The sequence below is a fragment of the Carcharodon carcharias genome, chromosome 18 (assembly GCF_017639515.1).
Source record: "Carcharodon carcharias isolate sCarCar2 chromosome 18, sCarCar2.pri, whole genome shotgun sequence".
Classification (NCBI taxonomy): Eukaryota; Metazoa; Chordata; class Chondrichthyes; order Lamniformes; family Lamnidae; genus Carcharodon; species Carcharodon carcharias.
The window spans coordinates 33,883,460-33,907,407 of record NC_054484.1 but is presented as its reverse complement, the minus strand read 5'-3'; the positions used below and the strand labels follow the sequence as shown (position 1 = coordinate 33,907,407).

The 23,948-nt window shown below is 39.9% G+C and overlaps 1 protein-coding gene across 2 annotated transcripts in view; it reads left to right on the top strand.

Moving 5' to 3' along the window:
* The window catches only part of chd1l (chromodomain helicase DNA binding protein 1-like), a 107,862-nt gene extending 88,575 nt beyond the window's left edge, over positions 1 to 19,287 (top strand). For both annotated transcript variants that reach the window (XM_041210719.1, XM_041210721.1), the window contains exons 20-25: positions 1,514 to 1,584; positions 2,447 to 2,561; positions 7,245 to 7,353; positions 9,798 to 10,022; positions 12,441 to 12,522; positions 17,727 to 19,287. In XM_041210719.1, the coding sequence (XP_041066653.1) occupies positions 1,514 to 1,584; positions 2,447 to 2,561; positions 7,245 to 7,353; positions 9,798 to 10,022; positions 12,441 to 12,522; positions 17,727 to 17,858 (734 nt within the window). In that variant the 3' untranslated portion in view covers positions 17,859 to 19,287. The remainder of the gene's footprint in view (positions 1 to 1,513; positions 1,585 to 2,446; positions 2,562 to 7,244; positions 7,354 to 9,797; positions 10,023 to 12,440; positions 12,523 to 17,726) is intronic.
* Positions 19,288 to 23,948: the final 4,661 nt, after the last annotated feature.

The following is a 23,948-nucleotide window of genomic DNA, read 5'->3' as shown; positions in this document are numbered from 1 at the left end:
GCAAAGTGATGGAAGGTGGCGTCCACAGTGCTATCAAACAGCACCTGCTCACTGATGCTCAGTTTGGGGTCTGCCAGGGCCACTCAACTCCTGACCTCATTCAGCCTTGGTCCAAACATGGACAAGAGAGCTGAACTCAAGAAATAAAATGAGAGTGACTGCCCTTGACATCAAGGCCACATTTGACCAAGTGTGGCATCAAGCAAAATGAAGTCATTTGGGAATCAGAAGCAAAGTCTTCCACAGGTTGGAGTCATACCTAGCCCAAAGGAAGATGGTTGTTATTGTTGGAGATCAATTGTCTCAGCCCCAGCACATCGTTGCTTGAGTTCTTCAGGGTAGTGTCCTCGATCCAACCATCTTCAGCTGCTTCATCAATGACCCTCCCTCCATTATAAGGTTAGAAGTGGGGATGTTCGCAGATGATTACACTGTTCAAAACCATTCACGGCTCCTCAGTCCATATGCAGCAAAACCTAACCATATTCAGGCTTGGACTGAGAAGTGGCAAGTAGCATTCACGCCACACAAGTGCCAGGCAATAACCATCTCCAACAAGAGAGAATCTAACCATCTCCTCATGAAATTCAATGGCATTACCATCGCTGAATTCACCACTATCGACATCCTGGGGTTTACTATTGACCAGAAAATGAACTGGACCAGATATATAAATACTATGGTGACAAGAGCAGGTCAGAGACTGAGAATTCTGCAGTGAATAAATCGCCTCCTGATTCCCCAAAGCCTGTCAACAAGGCACAAGACAGGAATGTGATGGAATACTCTCCACTTGCTTGGATGAGTGCAGCTCCAACAACATTCAAGAAGCTGGACATCCAGGACAAACCAGGTTGCTTGATTGGCACCACCAATAACATTCACTGCCCCCACCACCGATGCACAGTGATAGCAGATGTAGTGGTACATCTACAAGATGCACTGAAGAACTCACCAAGGCTCCTTTGACAGCACCTTCCAAATCCACGACCACTACCATCCAGAAGGACAAAGGAAGCAGATGTATGGGAACACCCCCACCTGCAAGTTCCCCTCCAAGCCACTCACTGCCCTAACTTGGAAAGATATCGCCATTCCTCCGCTGTTGCTAGGTCAAAATCCTGGAATTCCCTTCCTAACAGTATTGTGGGTTTCCTAAAACACATGGACTGTAGCAGTTCAAGAAGGCAGCTCACCACACCACCACCTCAAGGGCAATTAGGGATGGGCAACAAATGCTGGCCTAGCCAGCGACACCCACAACCCATGAGCGAATAAAAAAAAATCAAATAATGCTCTGATAAACAATGACGGAAAAAGCTTTTCATATACTAAGCTAAAAGGGAAATTCTAAACATAACTCTAACAATAAAACTAGTCGTCAATTAACAAAATAATTAAACCGTTAAATCAAACATATTTTCATTGCTTCACTATCTTTAATAATCAGCTCCTTATTTGTGTAATTTGTCATTGTCTAATTTATATTATTACAATTATTTTGTCATTCCAGACCTTTCTCTGGGAAGTGTTCTTCTATTTCCCATTGATGACAAGGAGTCGAGAAATACAGGACAAGACTTGGTATGGAGGAATTGGTTGCTTATTCTGGATTAGTTTTCCCCTAGATCTTTGAAAAAAATCAACACTTGTTGATAATTTGTCTACCTTAAGTCTAGTTAACTTCTTTATTATAACCTATCTTCAACTAGTAACCTCCACTGTCTATTCTAGACCCATACACAGTTACAGCAGAGGGAGAGGAAAGCATGGAAAATCTGGCAAAAGTTGAGAGTGTTGCCATTGCCCTGAAATGTGGCGGAAGAAAGGCAGACAGACTCCAGGAGTGTGAACAACCCTGATGGTTATATACCAATAGTGGATCCTGCCCCCTAGCACCAGTCCCCAACTCCCAGTGGCTTGGTGCAGCCATCCATTTTACTGACACCATCTGCCAAAGAAAAAAATGGAGCACTGGTTAAGATCTAAAATTCTGAAACTCAGAGATAAAGCCAGCCTGAGGCGTTTAAATTCAGCCCTGCCCCTTATGCTTTTGGGTTGCTCTTGGGCATCTGATAATCAGATTATTGCAAGTAACATAACTACTATTATAGAAAATTGAAGAGTGGGCCAATTTCCAAGCTCTGTATGTTTCCTGTCTCCCTCTCTGACCAGTGATTGAAATTGTAGTTTAACTCTATATTCTTTGTTACTCATCATTCTTATTTTAATCCTGTGATGTACATGGCATCCTGAAGCCACAAAAACACTTTACTGTCCCTGACAATGATGTCATCTACATACTTTGGTTAGGCCATAACTTTATATTTTCTCTGAACAATTCATTAGATTTGTACAGGTTCAGATTATTATTATTTTGAGGATATTTAAATTGCTGATAAGACCTATTGTTTAAATATGTTTAACCAAGAGAATGTTTTTCTAGTTAGCATTGATAGTTGCCCAGCAAAGAGATCATTCCAACAATCTCTCCGGAATCAAACTGACAGCTTTAGAAGCAGGGCTGCGAAAACTCCAGAGAGCTGCCAAGAAAAGGAATGGTATGTTAAATGTAGGAATGAATGTTGTTAGTACTGTAAATGTAGCCTCAGAAAATCTATCGATGTAGCATCAAAATAAAAGGATTTTGCTTTGCACTGACTTTTAAATTCTGTGCAAGTCTGGAGTGATGCGGACACTCATTCAGCTTTGCTTTTTGAGTCATTTTGTACCCTGACTATGGACTTACACAGCTATGCAGAGAGACACAAAGCAGGAAACTACAGGCTAGTTAGCCTAACATCTGTCATAGGGAAAATGCTCAAATCTGTTATTAAGGAGGTTATAGCAGGGCAGTTAGAAAACCTTAGTGCAATCAGGCAGATTCAACATGGTTTTGTGAAAGGGAAATCATGTTTGACTAATTTCTAAGAGTTCTTTGAGGAAATAACAGGCAACATGGGTAAAGGGGAACCTGTAGTGTATTTGGATTTTCAAAAGGCATTTGATAAGTTGCCACTTCAAAGGTTGCTACACAAAGTAAGAGCACATGGTGTGGAGAATAACATATTAGCGTGGATTAATGATTGGTTAGCTACCAGGAAGCAGAGTATAAGGATAAATGGGTCATTTTTGGGTTGGCAAGCGGCAACTAGTAGAATGCTACAGGGATTCGTGCTGGGACCTCAGTATTTACAATTGATATCAATGACTTGGATGAAGGGACTGAATGTATGGTTGCTACATTCGCTGATGACACAAAGATAGGTAGGAAAGTAAGTTGTGAAGAAGACACAAGGGTCTGAATTTCACCTTTGGCGGGCGGGCGCACCCGATTGGCGGGCCTGGGAGCGGTTGGGAAACGGACTGCCTACCGTGATCGGCCCCTGACCGCGATTCATGCTGGCTGGCCAATTAATGGCCAGGCAATGTGAAACACACAATGAAATGCTCAGCACGGCTGAGTTAGGAGCAGGAAGAGGGTGGGCAATGACGTTTTCGCGGGCGCAGGTGAGTGCTGCAAAGACAGCTGCCTCAGGGAGCTGGAGACCTGAAAAAGCTGAAATAAAGGTTTGAAAAGCTGAAAGAAGTGTTCATGCATCATAATCAACCACCTGAAAATATAGGGGATAAAAATGTATTTTTACTTTATTTAATCATGGAAATTTCATCCCACCCTTGGATGAGGTTTGGTGGAAAATGCAAAGGCCGCCTGGTTGATTCGCCTGTCCACCAACTGTAAGGTTGGATGGGCCATGAAAAATTGGAGTCAATTGTGCCATTAGTGGGTTTAATTGCCCTCTTAATTGTTGGTGAAAGCGCTTCCAACTTTTGAGCGCAACCGTCGAGCAAAATATCACGCGAGTGCACCATGGGTGTTAGTGAGTCCACATTTGGAGTACTGTATACAGCTTTGGTGGTCTTCCTCAAGAAAGGATATAATTGCATTGGGAGCATTTCAGCGAAGGTTCACTCCAATAATTCCTGGGATGTAAGGGTTATCCTGTGAGGAAAGGAAGGTCAGGTTTGGCCTGTCTCCACTGAAGTTTAGAAGAATGAGAGGTGATCTTTTTGAAACATATAAAGTCCTGAGAGGACTTTACAAGGTGGATACTGAGGAATGACTTCCCCTTATGGGAGAGACTAGAGATAGGGGACACAGTTTAAAAATAAGGGGTCTCCCATTTAAGATGGTGAAGAGGAGAAATTTTTTCTATGAGGGTCATGAGTCTGTAGAATTCTTTTCCCCAGAAAGCAGTGGAGGCTAGGTCATTGACTGTAATTAAGGCTGAGTTAGATAGATTCTTTATTGACAAGGGAGTCAAAGGATATAAGGGTTAGGCATGAAAGCAGAGTTGAGCCCACAATCAGATTAGCCATAATCTTAGCAAATGGCAGAGCAGGCTCAAGGGGCCGAATGGCCTTGTCCTGCTTCTAATACGTATGTTCGCAACAACTTTAGTATTGGTATGAAGTGAAGTTGCTTCAACACCAAAACTATAGTTGTAGTGTAAACAAAGCATAGATTTTATAGCATAGAAATAGGCCATTTGACCCAAAAGATCTATGCGGATGTTCATGTGTCACACGACTCCCAATTTACATCATTAGCTTAAGTTTATTTTACTAGCGTTTAACTAATTAAATATAGCATTTCTATTAAACAATTTAAAATGCTTAGAAACTCACTAGTCATCATTCACATGTCGTGAAGGAAGCTTATTGACACAATATGTTACATTACCCAGCAATTAAATATAATCCACAGATTATGCAATAACTTTGCTTCTAAAGAATAAAACTACAGTTTATACACTTTGGTAATTTTATGATCATACAATTTGATCCAACAAATCACTTTCAAAGAGAAATTTGTTTTGTCTGCCAAATGTTTGGCTCTTTTGTACTAAGTTGGAAAGCAATTGAAAATTTCTCCTTGTTTCTTTACTGATTATGATGCATTAAAAACTAAAAGTGCTAATACGTTTGAATATTTTATTTGAAGTTCCTGAATGCATAACACAGTCTACCCCTAGCATTGCAGTCATTTTTCTGCGCTTAAGAATTTGAGTTATCCAAAAATGTGAATTGTTGGTAATGGAACAGAAGCAAGGTGGTATAGTGGTGTTGTCACTAGGACTAGAGACTCGGGGCAATGCTCTGGGGGCCCAGGTTCAAATCCCACCGTGGCAGGTGGTGAAATTTGAATTCAATAAAAATCAGTGATTAAAAGTCTGATGACCATGAAACCATTGCTGGTTCACTGGTGTCCTTTAGGGAAGGAAATTTACTGTCCTTACCTGGTCTGGTCTACATATGACTCCAGACCCACAGCAAAGTTGTTGACTCTTAAATGTCCTCTGAACAAGGGCAATTAGGGATGGGCAATAAATGCTGGCCTAGCCAGCGACGCCCATATCCCATGAACAAATAAAAAAAATTATCAGATAATTAGAGGAGTAAATTACTAGTACAAATAAAATATCTTTTTATAATACATTTTTAAATTTAAATTTAAAATAATAGTGCTTACTGACTTGAATTAATTTATTTATGCAAATTGTGCTGGTTAAATTGAAAACCAACATTCAGGCTTGGACTGATAAGTAGTAAGTAATATTTGTGCCACACAAGTGCTAGGCAATGACCATCTCCAACAAGATAGAATCTAACCATCTCCCCTTGACATGCAATGTCATTACTATCACTGAATTCCCCACTGTCATCATCCTGGGGGGTTACCATTGACCAGAAACTGAACTGGACCAGCCATATAAATACAATGGCTACAAGAGCAGGTCAGAAGCTGTGAATTCTGAGGTGAGTAACTCATTTCATCTCCTGACTCTCCAAAGCCTGTCCAGCATCAGCCAGTCAGGAGTTTGTTGGAATATTTTCCACTTGCCTGGATTAGTGCTGCTCCATCAACAGTCAAGAAGCTTGACACCATGCAGGAAAAAGCAGGCCACTTAATTGGCATTCCATTCACAACTTTAAACATTCACTCCCTCCACCATTGGATGCATATTAGCAGCAGTGTGTGTCATATACAAGGTGCACTGCAGCAGTGCTTCAAGTTTCCTTTGACAGCACCTTCTAAACCCATGACCTCTACCACCTAGAAGGACAAGGGCAGCAGATTGCATTGGGAACACCACCACCTACAACTTCCCCTCCAAGCCACACACCATCCTCACTTGGAACTATATCACCATTCCTTCACTGTCGTAAGATTAAAATCCTGGAACTCCCTTCCTAACAGCAGGGAGTTAGATGGACTGCAGCGGCCCACCCTCTCAGGGAAAATTAGGGATCGGCAGCAAATGCTGGCCTTGCCAGTGACACCCAATAAAGACTTAAAGAAAAAAAGATATGTTCACATAAGCTGTGTTGAAATGTATTTTGTGATATCATTTTATGGACTGGATTTCACACTTTTCAGTGGGGGTAAGAAGGTGGAACGGAAACCAAGGTGGCCGCTCACTGTTGTCCCCACCATCTCCGCGCATCCAATCGAGCATTGGATGGCCAATTAGTGGCCATTCGGCAGGAATGAGGCCAATAAGAGAAGCAAAGGGGGATTTTGCATCTAATCAGTCCTATTGGCCAGGACATTATGCTGCAGAGGGGTAATGCTGTGAACAGGAAGTCTATCATGGCTAGAATTGTAAAGACCCTTTGCTCTCAGAATCAGTCCTTGTTTTTTATTGAAGGTGTACAAAAAAAGTCATTAAAAAACATACCAGATGCTGCCATCTTCCCCAGTAGAATCTGCTGGTATATTCAACCATGGTCCCAGTGGCAGGCCTTTTCTACCACCCTTGTCGCACTGCATTATAGCTGGTGTAAAAGACTCCCAAACTCTTTCACGCCTGATGCATGAAAAATGCAGCGGGCAATGAAAAATTGTGGTACATCTTGTTGTTAAAAAGCTTATTAGCTTTTTAATTAGTAATTTCATAATGGCAGGCGGGTCGCTGATTTCCATGTCCACTCACCTTCCGTACATTGGCTGAATTGAGGACATCATATTGCCAACACGGCAACATCATTTTTGTAAACGGGTGGGGGGGGGCAGCACAGCCAACTTGAGTACATAAAATCCAGCTCAATATCCTTTCCTACCTAATCCTATTCAAAACATTTTTACCGTGCATTTTTATTTAATAACATTGATGTACAATTGCATGCACAATTACATTTGACAATGTGTGTTTGAATCATATTTAATTCTTTATTTTCAGCAAGTGTACATCTCCCACGAATAGGACATACAACCAAAGGATTTAACTGGTACGGCACCGAAAGACTTATTCGGAAATACCTTTCATCAAGAGGAATAGCAACGTACATGTATCCTTGTTATACCTGTTGTTTATTTTAGAGTATAAATCACAATTTTTTTAGTTTCCTGGACTAACATTTTTTAAAAAATCTATACGTGAATAAAAGCTTTATTGCCATAAACTTCCATGCATTGCAATGTGAACCGTGCTTGCCAAAATATTACTTTGGGGTGTATGTTGAGTTCTTAGAGACACAAATTCTAACTCAGTCATATTATTTAACTAAGTCCTTACCATGCTAATGATATTGCCGATATTTTATTACTAATTGAATTTGAATTTTTCTGCAATTCTCTAGCTCAAACTGCATTCTTGCGTTTGCTTCTAGGCCCCTGCTTTGGCTTGATATTTGAAAATCCTCTGCCACTTCTTGCCCACCTTGGTGTGTGGATGTTGGTTTCAACACATCTAGGCACACTTGTAGGATTTCCTTGCCATTCACAATCTTCAACCTAGATCTGAAGATATTTTAATAACCCTGAAGATACACAATACTAATGTGGAGGTGAAGAGAACTGGGAAAAAAATAGTTGCTTGAAAGCCATCAATTGCAGTTTTAGGCTGATCTATGAAGCTGCTATTTAAAACAACAGAGCTACTCAAGTTAACTACCTTGCCCACTGCCCCCTTCCCCTGGAACCGCCCATTTCACTAGGGCTGTGCATGATGAGGGCTGGAAAGTACCAAAGTCAGAAAATTGAAATTAGTTAAATACTTAAAAAAATAGAGGAAAGGAAATGGTTTAATTTAACCATGTTTCATATTTTGGGATCTTTTTGACCATCCTTCCACAGAGAGGATTTAGGATAAAGTTACTTTATGTATTGTAAAACATAGTTAGGGTTAAATTAGATGGTGTACCTACCTGCCAGCACAAACTGAACACAATGATGAATCCCTTCACCAGAATGGATAGGCTTCAGATGCGCTCAATATTAGGTCTTGGGCCTCATTTAAATTTGCCTGGCAAGTTATGGTTACGTGGTATGTGTGTCCAGGCAGGGCACTGTTGTAGTGGATTTATATTTCAGGCCATTGCGTTGCTTGCAGTGTCCCTCAGGTAAGGAGGCAATTGGGTGGGGGTTGAGCAGTGGCCTTCAGAACTGCTTTTAAGCTATATAGAGCACTCTGTCGTTACTTAGCTCCAAGTATAGGTAAATATTTTTCAAGTTGTAATTGTTTGGTGCTCTCTAGCAGTCCCTTTAAGTACCACTGGTTAGGCAGCATTATATAGATATGGTTATCCTGAACATAGAAGGCCTGACTTCAAGAAGGGAACCAGAAACAACTCCCAATTCGCACAACTTTTGATCTAATGATCAATTGCTGTGAAATAGGCCAAGCAGCTTGATGTTTCACATCAAGTCTCATCCAGCCAAGTGTCCAAGTGTTTGTTCAGATATCTTCAGAGTGATATTATAGCTGTTTCTGTATGCCTCAGAGAACATATTTATGATTGCTTCCTTTTGCTGATCAGTCAGAAGCTATGGAAAAGGTGTACTCCATATAAGACAATCAAAAGCTCTTAATGTAGATCTCTTAGTAACTTGATTTGGAGCCCTTTAAACGTGGTGATAGGTTTCCTTAAATGACATACACATGGCTGACCAAAAAATAAATTCACAGAAAGACAGTGTGTGCCTTTTTAACCATCAGTTTCAGGCGATGCAGGGAACAGATAATACAATTGCCTGCCTCTGTTATGAAGGGAGCATGTAAGAAGAAGGGAAAAAAAAGCAAATTACTGCGGGTGCTAGAAATTGGAAATAAGAACAGAAAATGCTGGAAAAACTCAGCATTGCTGACAGCATCTGTGGAGACAGAAACAGAGTTTATCAATCTCTCCGAAGCCCCCACCTATTGCTGACCTTCTAACCAGCTTCACCTGCTCCACCCACCTTAAACAGTATAAATTTTATCACATTTCTACTTCTCTCCAGCTCTGAAGAAGGGTCATACAGAGTTGAAACGTTAACTCCGGCCGGGATTTTCCGGCCCCGCCGCAGGCGAGGCGGCGCCCCAGCCAGAAGCCCACCAACTTGCGGCGGGACCGGAAGGTTGCGGCGGTGGGCAGCTGCAGAAAATCCCACCCTCTGTTTCTCTCTCCACAGCTGGTCAGACCTGCTGAGTTTTTCCAGCATTTTCTTTTTTTATTACGTATAAATAAAGCATGGACAAGGAGAAGAGAAAAACAAACTTAAGAGCCACACATTTAGATATAAATCTATCCAATTGACTTGCCATTTGATAAGATGATTTGTTTTCTTTATACACACGAAAGAGAAAGAAGCCAATCTCGTCTGTTCACTGAACCTTTTAGATTACTTGTGATTTGATAGTGTAGTAAACTTTCAGTTAAGGTGCCTTCAGTGAACTCTGTACTTGTGATCTCCTTTGTCAAACAACTCAATTAACTTCTCCAAAGATTTATTCCTTTACAAGATATGCCAGCTACTATTTCAAAAGACATCGTGCCTCCGCATCTGCTTCAGGACCCTCGGTCTCTATCGTCAAAACATCAACAAAACAGGATAAAGCAAACAGAAATAGAACAGAGGGAGGTGCTGCAGAAAAATCAGCAGAAAGTTCAGCCATTCTACAAAATTTCATGTCTGGAGTGAGTGTTTACTTCTTCAATATATCAGAAAAGAAGAAGCTAAGCCGTTATTTGATTGCATATCCTTTTCTTAGATGGGATGAGTAGTCTGATGTATTGTGGTCTCTTAGCTTTTTTTATGTTTCAAAATAATGCCAGTCAGCATTTCCCAATAATTAAGCTGTGCTTTTTTAATTTAATTGACTTAATTACTGAACTTAGTCTTTGGTTTATGGTGAACAATCCCAATTGTCACTGATTGTGATTTACATTTTAATCCTGTATGGAAAATTTGGAAAGGGGTACAACAGATTTTATTATTGTACATACATTTTTAAATCTGAGTGCTTTGCTAATTTGTTCTATGATTTTGCTATCGCAATATATTTGATTTAGTTTTACTTTGCTGTCAGTTTCAATAGCTTCCTTGAATGAAAATATAAATGGAGACATGGGAGCATTATTGGAGAACGACTAAAATGCAACATAGAGCTTACTCAACATTACTTGAGAAATAAACCTAAACCCTAACACTTCATGAGAGGACCCTGTTGTATTGGAGAAATTGACATGATTTCTGTGGATTTTAGACAGATTTATGCTGGCAACCAGCATTCCTGCTATTTTGTTACTGGCTGCATAGCAGCCTGTATGATATTATCAACGCCTTGCTCTGTGATAAATACTGCATGCAAAAAAAATGAAGGACTATGCACTGAAAAAACTGACCGCACAACAATTAAATTTTAAAGGGAACATTGCTGGCATCTGATTATGATACAAAGGAAGATGGATGTGTTTGTTGGAGGACAATCATCTTTGCTCCAGGACATCACTGCAGGAGTTCCTCAGCGTAGTGTCCTTGGCCCAACCATCTTCAGCTGTTTCGTCAATGACCTTCCTTCTATCATAAGGTCAGAAATGGGGATGTTTGCTGATGATTGCACAATGTTCAGTACCATTCTCAACTCCTCAGATACTGAAGCAGTCCATGTCCAAATGCAGGAAGACCTGGACAATATCTAGGCTTGGGCTGACAAGTAGCAAGTAACATTTGCGCCACACAAGTGTCGGACAATGACCATTTCCAACGAGAGAGAATCCAGCCATTGCCCCTTGATGTTCAATGGCATTATCATCACTGAATTCCCTATCAACATCCTGGGGGTTACCATTGACCAGAAACTGAACTGGACTAGCCATATAAATACTGTGGCTACATGAGCAGGTAGAGGCTAGGAATCATGCGACGAGTAACTCACCTCCTGACTTCCCAAAGCCTGTCCACAACCTGCAAGGCATAAGTCAGGAATGTGATGGAATGCTCCCCACTTGCCCAAATGAGTGCAGCTCCCACAACACTGAAGAAGCTTGACACCGTCCAGGACAAAGCAGCCCACTTGATTGACACCACATCCACAAACATTCACTCCCTCCACTTCCGATGCACAGTAGCAGCAGTGTGTACCATTTACAAGATGCACTGCAGGAATTCATCAAGGTTCCTTTGACAGCACCTTCCGAACCCACGACCACTACCATCTAGAAGGACAAGGGTAGCAGATAGATAGGAATGCCACCATCTGGAAGTTCCCCTCCAAAGTGGGCTGCTTTGTCCTGGACGGTGTCAAGCTTCTTCAGTGTTGTGGGAGCTGCACTCATTCGGGCAAGTGGGGAGCATTCCACCACATTCTGACTTATGCCTTGCAGGTTGTGGACAGGCTTTGGGAAGTCAGGAGGTGAGTTACTCGTCACATGATTCCTAGCCTCTACCTGCTCACTCACCATCGTGATTTGGAAATATATCGCTGTTTCTTCACTATCGCTGGGTCAAAATCTTTGAACTCCCTTACTAACAGCACTGTGGGTGTACCTACATCATGTGTGCAGCGGTTCAAGGAGGCAGCTCACCACCACCTTCTCAAGGGCACTTAGGGAAGGACAACAAATGCTGGCCCAGCCAGCAAAGCCCACATCCCGAGAATGATTTTTTAAAAAAAATTTAAAAATAAGTAGTTACAAGCATGCTCCATCCACTGTGTCTCAACTTAAGAGGAATTTTTGAAAAGAGAAAACTATTTATAATATTTACTAAAATAGTATCTTTGGAGGGATTGGATGACCAGGAGGTTAGTGGGAATGGGCTCAAGGGAGATGTCATAGATGGCATGAGCTTCAAGCAAAGAGAAAACTTGGGGGCAAAACAAGAGGAGGATGACTGTTCAAGGCTAGGACAGGAATGGAACTGGAGGCATTTTGGCTTAACATGCAAGAAGAAGAGGCCAAGCAGCAGAGGTAACCAAACAAATTATTTCTATCTTGGAGATGAGGAAATCCATGAATTCCTCACATTTGTTAGAGAGAAAATATTGTAGGAACAAAATCATATTTCATTAAGTGCTGAATATATTATTTTCATTAGTGAATTTATTGTACATTCAGTTGTGAATGATTGTGATTTTTCTTTGGTGAGAGTATTTTCTTTAATGTGAATGCACTTATAATGGTGACGTGGATCAGAATTTCTGTGCTGAAACTACTCATATCGTGGCACAAGTGGATGATTCTAGCCAAATGCAGGTAAACAGCTTCAGTTTAAATTAATTCTTTCCTTTTATATTTTTTCATTTATATTTCCAATTTTCCTTGTGATTTCTTTCCTATAATTACATATCTCATACAGCTTTTCCACAACTCCAAATATAAAGGAAGATGTCTTGAGGGGATTTCCATTGAGGAAGGAAAAAATTACATTAAGCAGGAGGGAAAAGGGAAAGTAAAACAAGGTGAAAGTGAAATGCCCTAGATAAGATTGAAGAAAACAGTTATGAGAAAGCATTCAAAAGTAAAAAGGGAGGATGGAGTAGCTGTACTGGTTGAAGATAACATAATGGCAGTAGAAAAATATGTAACCAGCAGTAAGTTATGGATCTATATGTAGGAGGTAAAAGATTAGGGATCCATCACACTAATAGGAATATACTATAGACCACCAAATGGTGGAAGAGAATTGGAACAAGAAATGTGTAGACAAATTTATGAGGTGTGTAGCAGATGTTGAATGATGATCGTGGGAGATTTTAACTACCCCCAATAAACTGGCAGGAAATAATGAAAGTAGAAAAGGGAAATATGATTTTACAATGTGTCCAGGATCCTTTTCTTTCTCAGTATGTAAGAATCACTCTTAGATTTCGTAATGAATGATGAACCAGAACGGATGGGAGAAGTAGTAGTAGGATAGAGAGTGAAACGAGCAGGACAAAGATTAAGGAAATGGATAGGAAAAGGACAAATTATGAAGAAATAAGGGTGCAATTAAAGAAGGTAAACTGGGGGCAAAATGGGAAACCAATGAGATAGAAGCCAAAAACATGCAAGCTAGTTTTTGGACAAACTTGCATGTTTTTGGCTTCCGTCTCTTTGTTTTACCATTTTTTTCCCCAGTTTACCTTCTTTAGAGTCAATTTTCCCTTTAGTTCTTCATTAAAAGAGAAAGACTTAGAGAAGCATTTAGATATTAAGGGAGAGGACAAAAGGGAATACAAGGAACTTGGAAGAGAAGTTTAAAAGAACGTGAGGAAGGAAAAGAGAAATTACAAAATAAAATTATCAAGGAATATAGAAAGAAATAAAAATGTTTATAGACACAAATAACAAAGGGAAAATTACAGTAGAGATAGGGCCCCTAAATGAGCAAGATAGCCCCACAGGTGATAACAAAGAAATGGTATAACTACTTCACCTCTGCTTTTATAAAATGAATTACAAAATAGACATTTCACTAGACGATGAGCTTAAAACGAACATTAATAGGATGGAAAAGGAGAAAACAGTTGGAAAACTTGCAAAGCTACAAGATGATAAACCACCAGATTTGGATGGTCTTCACCCATTTAATCTCAGGTAATAAGGGAGGGGGCAAGAGGCACTAATTTATAAAAGGTTCCATAGAAGAAGGAACAGTACCAGAGCTAATTGAGTTTCTGAATACAAAAATGGAAATAGAACAAAGCGTGGGAACCATAGACCAGTTGGCTTAAAGTTAGTGCTCGGAAAGATACTGGAATCTACACTAAAACAAGTGAAAGCATCTGGAGGCAAAAAGCATAATAAAAAAAGTTGTCAACGTGGATTCTGAAAGGCTTTGTCATCCTTAACCAACATGGTCGAATTCATTGAAGAGGTAACAAAAAGACTAAAAAGTAGATGCCATATACTTAGATTTTTTGATAGGTATGGTAGACTCATGACAAAAGATAGCATGCTGTGGTGAAATTGAGACACCTCGGAGACTCAGGTGTTACAGTCTTTGATCGTTTATAGAGCGTGTGTGTGTGTGTGTGCGCAAGAGTCTGGCTCACTCCCAGTCTCAAGCTTTGCACTTGCCCTCACCCCCATACACCAACGCACAAGCACAACACTGAATAAGTACCCTGAGACTAAGAGTGAGCCAGAAAAACATAATTTGACCCCCTCACACTCTAATGGTCATCTTTATTAATTACTCATTATTTTAAATAATCAATTTATTGCTTCGACATTGCTTGTTCAGCGAGTTGTTTCTTTTCTTCATACCTCAACATTTTATGAAAATTCATGTTTAATGTTGCGCCAAGCCTTATCTTTTTGAAATTTGCTCATTGGCCTCGAGTGAGGAAAAAAATTGAAATGTGGCCCCTCGCATGAAAAGGTTGGACAAGCCTGCTTTACAGGCTCCCTCCTGATACCTTTTCATGGCTGAAACTACTCCTGCTGTCATGCCATGCTACTGCTATCCTAGATTACCTTTGCTAATAAATGACAAACACCTTGTGTACTCTAACAAGGGATAAGTAGCTGAACGGATAGCAAATTAGGTAACTAGAAAGCAGAGATTGGAGGAAGGCACAAAGTGGGTAGGATCACTGCTGGGAATCACTGTTACTCATTATTTATATTTAATGATTTGAACTTAAGAACAAGTAACTCAATATCAAAATTTTGAGGTGAAACCAAACTGGGGGGATATAGCTAGCTCTGAGAAAGAGTTCAACCTAATGCAAAATGACATTAGAAAACTTGCAGAATGGGCAGTTAAGTATCAAATTAAATTTGATGTGGATAAATAAAAGAAAAACTTGCATTTATATAGCATTTTTCACAACCATTGGACATCTCTAAGCGCTTTGCAGTCAATAAAGTACAATGAGGTGATACACTTTGGTAGGAAAAATTGAATGGGTTGGGGCTTTTTTTCTTCAGAAAAGACTTAGAAGTGACATGATCGAGTACTTCAAAATTATAAATAATTTGGACAAGGTAGATGTGGAGAGAATATTTCCACTTGTGAGAGAATCTGAAACTTGGAGCCATAAATGCAATTTAGTTGCTAATAAAACTAAAAGGAAATATGGAAAAAATCTTTAGTTGGAGAGTGGTTAGAATGTGGAACTTTGCTGCAATTGGAAGTGGTTGACAAATAACAAATGCTTTCAAGGGAATCTAGATTATAGGTTATAGAGAAGGAGGAACTTAGAACAATCACCATCACTAGAGAAAAATTACCGAGCAAACTATTGGGATTAAAGGGTGACAAGTCCCCAGGACCTGAAGGCCTACATCCCAGGGTCTTAAAAGGAAGTGGCAGCAGAAATAGCGAATGCATTGGTAATAATATTCCAAAATTCCCTGGATTCTGGAAAGGTTCCAGTGAATTGGAAAAATGCTAATATAACGCCCTTATTCAAAAAGGTGGGGGGGGGGGAAAAGGCAGAAAGTAGGAAACTATAGACCAGTTTGTTCAACGTATGTCGTTGGGAAATTGTTGGGATCCATCATTAAGTAGTAATCGGCATTTGGAAAGTCAAAATGCAATCCATCAGAGTCAGCATGGTTTAATGAAGAGTAAATTGTGTTTGACTAATTTGCTAGAGTTCTTTGAAGATATGACAAGCAGAGTGGATAATGGAGATCCTGTAAATGTAGTATATCTGAACTTCCAGAAGGCCTTTGATAAGGTGCCGCACAAAAGATTAATACACAAGATAAGATCACACAGAGTTAGGGGTAATATATTAGCTTGGACAGAGGATTGGCTAACCAACAGAAAGCAGAGAGTCGGGATAAATGGGTCTTTTTCTGGATGGCAAGCTGTAACTAGTGGGGTGCCACAGGGTTCAGTCCTTGGGCCCCAACTATTTGCAATCTATATTAATGATTTGGATTCAGGGAAAGAAGGTACCATAGCTAACTTTGCAGATGACACCAAAATAGGTGGGAAAGTAAGTTGTAATGAAGAAATAAGAGATTTACAAATGGACATGGACGGCTTAGGTGAATGGGCCAAAATTTGGTAGATGGAGTTTAACGTGGATAAGTGTGAGGCTATCCATTTTGGTCAGAAGAATAAAAAGGTGACTTATTAGTTAAATGGAAAGAAACTTCAGAATGCTTCAGTGCAGAGGGATCTGGGTGTCCTCATGCATGAATTGCTGAAAGATAGTATACAGGTACAACAGGTAATAAAGAAGGCAAATGGAATTTTGGCATTTATTGCTAAAGGAATAGAGTATAAAAATAGGGAAGTGTTGTTGCAACTGTACAAGGCATTGGTGAGACCGCACCTGGAGTACTGTGCACAGTTTTGGTCCCTTTACTTGAGGAAGGATGTAGTTACATTGGAGGCGGTTCAGAGGAGGTTCACTAGATTGATTCCAGAGATGTAGGGCTTGTCTTATGAGAAGAGATTGAGCAGTTTAGGCCTATACTCGCTGGAGTTTAAAAGGATGAGAGGAGATCTAATTGAGGTGTATAAGATGCTAAAAGGGATAGATAAAATAGACATGGAGCAGATGTTTCCCTTTGTGGGGCATTCTAGAACAAGAGGCTATAGTATTAAGCTGAAAGGTGGTAGATTTAAATCAGAGAGGAGGAATTACTTTTCTCAAAGGGTCGTGAATGTGTGGAATTCACTACCTCAGAGTGCATTGGATGCTGGGACACTGAATAAATGAGGAGATAGACAGATTTTTAATTAATAACGGTTTAAAGGTTATGGAGAGAGGGTGGGAAATTGGAGTTGAGGCCGAAATGAGATTAGCCATGATCGCATTGTATGGCGGGGCAGGCTCAAGGGGCTGAATTGCCTACTCCTGCTCCTAGTTCTTATGTTCTAGATGAGTACATGAGAGAAAAAAGGAACAGTAACTACGCTAAAAGTGGAGTGAGTGGAGACATAGGTGGCATATAAACACCAACATAGACTAGTTGGGCTGATTGGCCTCTTTCTGCACTGTTTATTCAATGTAATAACTGTGCTTCCAGGTCATATTGCCTTGGAGGTAACGGGTAAATGCTGAAGGAAAAGGGCCAAGAATGAACTTTTGGGGTGTAATGGAGATGACAGCATGCGCAGGAGAGAAGCATAGGAGATGTGAAACAGGCAAGTTCAGGGTTAGGAGAAACCAGTGCCACAGGGGTAAGCTGCAGAATAGAGGTATTGTGGAAGATGGATTGGTCAGAGCTAGCAAAAGAGGTCAAAGAAGATTTGGGGGGTGGGTGGGGGGGGGTGTGGTGTCTGGGAAGAAAGAAACATAGTAAGCAAGCTATGGTCATAGCTATACAGGTGTTATTTCTGAACGAACTATGGTTTTAGCAACGTGGGTGGGCCAGAGCTAGACTAGATGATCTCAAGCAAGGATTGGTGCAAGTACAATTTTGCAGCTTCATACTTCCATTCTTTTGTAAGTAACAAATGACAATGTAACATAACCTCACTGATCATATTTGTGTCTTGTCTCTAGGAGTTGCAAAGCTACCTACAGGAGAATCCTACAGCAGTTGTAGTCCAAGCACGGTGGCTTGAAGTTTGTTTTTCAAAACAGCAGAAGGTTGACACATTTTTGTATAAAATAAAGTTAAATGACTCTCAGTGAAGTTCACACATGCAAAGATTATTCTAACAACACCCTGAAAATGCCATGTAAATATGAGAACAGCATAAATGGGAAATCAATATATGTGGATAAAAGCAAATACTGTGGATGCTGGAAACCTGAAATGAAAACAGAAAATACTGGAAAATCTTCGCAGGTTCGGCAGCATCTGTGGGGAGAGAAACAGAGTTAACGTTTCGAGTCAGTATGACTCTTCTTCAGCTCCAACTAGATGATCTCGAACATGGATCTGCTCTGAAGAATCGTATGAACTTGAAACGTTAATTCTGTTTCTCTCTCCAGATGCTGCCAGACCTGCTGAGTTTTTCCAGCATTTTCTGTTTTTATTTCAATACATGTGGGCTTGGGTTAATATCACTGAAAAAAATGTATTTCAGTTTTACTTTTTTTTACATTATGAAATTTGCTTTGACACTGAAGTATTCATATTCAATTTGTTTGTCAATTTCTTTTCCGTTTTAGGGTTTTGGCATTAATTTTGTATTAAAAAACTCATTTAGCATTTTACAGATGCTTCCCCACATGGAGGTATGATAGCCTGGTGTTTTTAGTACAGGATTAAGAACCAAGTGGTCATGAGTTCAAATTCCATTGTAGCAAGTTGTGAAATTCAATTCATAAAAGTCAGTTTGTGGGCCAACACCTGGGGAATGACTATGAAAGCTGCTGGATTCATGAAAACTCATTTGGTTAACTAACATCCTTCAGGAGTGTAAGATGTAAACTTTTACCCAACAGGTTACTCTACAGCCCAGACACGAGAACTACGAGAAATAATCGGATAGCATTCAGAGCTCAAATTAAACACTAATGTCTTTACTAGATATGAACAATACCCATGACAATACCCTTGTCACAATACACCTGTTACAGTTGGTCACAAATACATTACAAGAAATTAATTTGTATGATCACACAATGAGTGGTCAAACCCCTTCCGAATCATATCTCTAGCAGCTGACCAGGCTGAATCATCCTTTTGCAACAATTTTTATACCCTTCTTTCTAAGGTAGGCAGATGTTTAATTGACAAATGAGGCATCCAATTCTTTGTTCAAACCAATTCCTCTCACAATGCCCATATGTTCAAAACCACCTTTGTTAATTTCCCATTCCTCGTGGCTGTTTCAAAACCTTTATCAGCCCTTTTTCCTGCTCATAGGACATTAAAACAACTTAAGTCACTTTAGTCCCTGACTTCTTACAAACTGTTGTTTAGAGAATTAAAACAAAGTCCATCTGACAAAGCATATAAACTAAACTTGTCTGCTGATTTCCCTGCAATAGGGAGATATTGTCAATCAATCTTAGCTTGTGTCCTCTCTTGCAGTCTTCAGAAATACTTTTCGTGAATGTAAAACTTCTACAAAATCTTGACTCTTCATTAAAGCAAAGCATAGCTTTTAAATGTGTTTGCTTATTGGTTTCAACTCATTTTGCAAATTTTTTTGTTAGCTGGAAGTGTCTTCCTAGTGATTCTGTTTATCTGTCATGAAACAAACCCAGCCTGCAGTTGGCTGTTACAACCAACTGCATTCTGCATTTAATTTAAACTATCAATGCTCCCCCACCCCCCCCCCCCCCAAATTGAATAGCTTTGCAAGTCTCAATCACAAATTTCATTAAAAGTGCAATTTAGACGGTCAAAATATTATAGTCTTTTACAGGAGGAACATATACCCTCCACCTTATCTTCCTACATTCAATTCTAGTTCCTCTGTGTCTTAGAGGAAATGAGAATGGACAAATAAAAGAAATGTATCCTTCCAAAATCATAGTAAAATTATGAATTGATATGTTTGACTGTAAATTAATTAGATGCATTGGCTAGCGAACCTGTTGAATCTTCAGTGGTCTATGCCATGACTCTTTAACTGAGCCACTCCATAAGCATCCCGCTTATCTGTTCCTCAACCAACCAGAGAGGTGTGCAGGTTGTGACACTGGATCTGTCAAGAAAAGGATTTCATGCAAAGTATTTGTGTTCTATTATCAGATAAGTCTTTACAAATATTTTTTTTATTTTCATATTTTAAAAAAAATCATTCCAAGTGAAATTGTTTTTGGCTTGAAATGCAGAATTAGTGATCTCTAAAAGATCAGAAAATCCATCAAATAAATTGTCAAGGCAAGCATCTCGTCTTCAATACTTGCATCTCCTTTCAATAAGTTCTGACTTTGCCACTGCTGAAAATTATAATGGATTTTTCTCTCCTGTAATAAAGATGATGGATTGTTAGGAATATCTGAAACACAAATTATGACTGAACTATCCATCTAGCCTTTCATTTCTATTCATTATAAGGTCTACATTTATGGCTATTGTCGTCTTTCAGCTTTCTAGAAACTATGTGATCCTTTGTAAAACTGTTGATCTTTTGCCTTTTTCTACATTGGTATGTATGAATCGCTAAGCAAATTAATCGAAAGACTGGTGGTGAGTCTCTGAGAGATCACATTTTCAATGCTGCATAGAGTATTACCACTTTTAAATAAAGATATGAAAATGACTTGAGTTGGTTGCCATAAGAAATGGCTTCACTCTACCAATTTGTGATGGTTGCCTGGGAAAAGCGTAGATGACAATTGAATGCAGAATAAAAGTAAACAGGTTTGTGTTTCTTAGAATGTTTAAAAATAATAAGGTAATTTATTTTGGCCCATTTTCAGGCACATAATTGATGCACACACCTGAGCTACAAGGCTCAAAGTTCTCTGAAATTGGTTTTATTTTAATAAAAGAGGTGAGCAGCCATCATCTGTCATGCCTCCAGAGACAGCATGCCCATGTAGGAAACTCAAATTTGAACCGTCTACCTCATCAGCAGTGGTCCTCTGGTAAGTGCTGGGAGAAGGAGAACAAAGATATGTTAGCTCAGTCTTAAGGCAAACATACTCATGCCTCATATTTATATTCAGGCTTTGCCTAATAATATTATGTGAAGTATCATGGCTGTGCCTGAAATGTAAAAGTCAAAAAATGATGTGAACTGGACATAGGAACAGGAGTAGACCATTCAACCCATTGAGTCTGTTTCACCATCAGTTAAATAAGTATCTCAATTCCAATTACCTGCCTTTATTCAACATCCCTTGATACCCTGAAACAAAAACCTAGCAAGCTTAGTCTTGAAAGTTTCAATTGACTCAGCATCCACAGCCATTTGGGGGAAGAGAGTTCCCGATTTTCACCGTACTTTGCTTTCTGATTTCAGTACTAAATGGTCGAATACTAATTTTAGGATTATGCTCTAGTCATGGATTCCCCCACTTGATTAAATATTTTTTGATGTTTGCCCAATGGAATCCTCTTAATTACTTTAAACATCATGATTAGATCACACTTCAACCTTGATAAACTCCAGCAATATAGCTCTTGTATGATCCTGTCTGCCCCCCCATAACCCTTGACTCCCTTGTCCATCAAAACTATACACCACAATTAAGCACTTAAAATAAAGCCACTGCACATGGACTAGGACCAATATAGAGTGACAAAAAAATGTTAGTTATTATGACAGATTTTTAACTTGCTGCATGTTTAAGGCAGTATTCCCTTTTAATCCACATGATGTACACTGTACTCCGATTTGCAATTTTTGGAGACAACTGGATGAAACTGTACCATGCGCATTCTGCCAAGTTTTCTTCAGCAGTTCAGCTGCAGAGACCCAAAAAATCTTTAAAATTATCTTTATGGGCTCAGCAGGAGCAGAATTGTTTAAACAACCCTTGTCATAGAATCATAGAAACTTGCAGCATAGGTGAGGCCATTTGGCCCATAGTGTCCATGCTGTTAAAAAGAGCAGTCATACTTAATTCCACACCCCTCCTTTTGTGCCTGTAACCCGGTAAGTTCCTCATTCACAAGTATCAGTACAAAACCCTTTTAAAATTATTTACGGAGTCCACTACCTTTTCAGGTAGGGCAGAGTGAAAAAAAATGTCTCAACTGCCCCCTCTAAATCTTTTCACAATTATTTTAAATCTATAACCTCTGGTTATTGGCCCACTGACCAGAGGGGACTGCTTTCCTCACTTTATTTTATCAAAACCTTTCAACATTTTGAAAATCTAATAGGTCACCTCTTAATGTTCTCTGTTCTGAGGACAGCAGTCCTAACTTTTCCAATCTTGCCTTATAATTAAAGGGTGTCATCCTGGTAAACCTTCTCTGTACCCTTTCTAAGGTTTTTCCATCTTTCCTTGAACGGTGGGGCCTAGAGTTGGTCACAACACTCCAGCTGAAGCCTAATCAGTGATTTATGAGGTTCTAGCATGAACTCTTCTTTCTATTTAACTAGTTGTAAACCCGTGTACCTATATGCTTTTTTAACTGCCTTATCAACTTTTCCAGCCTTTATGCATTTGTGTATGTAGCAAAGACTCCTGGTCCTTTACATTTTTCAAGATTATATAATTATCATTTTACTGTCTTTCTAAATTAGTCCTACCAAAGCACATCACTTCACAATTCCCGGCATTGAACTCCAGGGAACACTGGTGCAAATCACCTTCTAGTCTGAAAAAATCCATCCACCTCCATCCCCTGCTTTCTGTCAGAGTCAATTCCATATCTATACTGCTACTTTCCACTTAATTCCATGGGCTTCCAACTTCTTAAAGTCTTCCTCAAGAGGCTTGTTGTCAAATACCTTCCGTAAGACCGTGCATTTTTAAAATTTATTTTAAAAATTGTATTCATTCTTGGGATGTGGACATCGCTGGCTAGGCCAGCATTTATTGCCCATCCCTAATTGTGCTTGAGGTGGTGGTGAGCTGCCTCCTTGAACTGCTGTAGTCCATGTGGTGTATGTACACCCACAGTGCTGTTAGGGAGGGAGTTTCAGGATTTTTATCCAGTGACAATGAAGGAACAGCGATATATTTGCAAGTTGGAATGGTGAGTGGCTTGGAAGGAACTTCCAGGTAGTGGTGTTCCCATGTGCCTGCTGCCCTTGTCCTTCTAGATGGTAGTGGTTGTGGGTTTGGAAGGTGTTGTCTAAGGAGCCTTGGTGAGTTGCGGTGCATCTTGCAGTTGGTACACATTGTTGCCACTGTAGTTCAGTGGTGGAGGGAGTGAATGTTTGTAGATGGGGTGTCAATCAAGCAGGCTGCTTTGTCCTGGATGATGTCAAGCTTCTTGAGTGTTGGAGCTGCATTCGTGCAGGCAAGTGGAGAGTATTCCATCACACTCCTGAATTGTGCCTTGTAGAGGGTGGACAGACTCTGGGGAGTCACGTGGTGAGTTACTCACTGCAGGATTCCTAGCCTCTGACCTGATCTTGTAGCCACAGTATATGGCTAGTCCAGTTCAGTTTCTGGCCAATGGTTACTTCCACAATATTGATAATGAGGGATTCAGTGATTGTAATGCCATTGAATGTCAAGGGGCAATGCTTAGATTCTCTCTTGTTGGAGATGATCATTGTCAGGCACTTGTATGGCATGAATGTCACTTGCCACCTGTCAGTCTATGTCTGGACATTGTCCAGGTCTTGCTGTATTGAACATGGACTACTTCAGTATCTGAGGAGTCGCGAATGGTGTTGAGGGTTGTGCAATCATCAGCAAACATTCTCAGTTTCCCGCGCTGAATTTAATTCTGTCAGCACACTTGCTGACTTACAGATTCTCAGTGAATTTGCTGGAGTCTGTTTGGAACTGCGTTTCTCTGTTGCTACAGATGGAGTGGTAGACTCATGATGTTTTCTATACCCATCAGTAAGACAATACTCCTTTTTCTGTCTTGTTCACCACACCTATTCGTGTATTCACTATTTTTTCCTTGACAAGAGGCTGCTCCCATTTATTCAATCTTGCGTATACAATAGCTTTCTGATCTCTGATCATGCCTCCTTAGTTTTAGCAATATGATTCCATGACCAACCTATTTCCTGTCCTCCACAACATCTTGATTCTCTTCTTCTGGCAGACCCAGATTTTACTAAATTCATTTCCTTGCAAATAGATACTTTTACTGGACTTAATACTACTGCAGATATTTCCTTTGGTACTGTCTAGGAGAGTATGAAGGTTTACCTATGTGGGCAAATAATTTCATATACT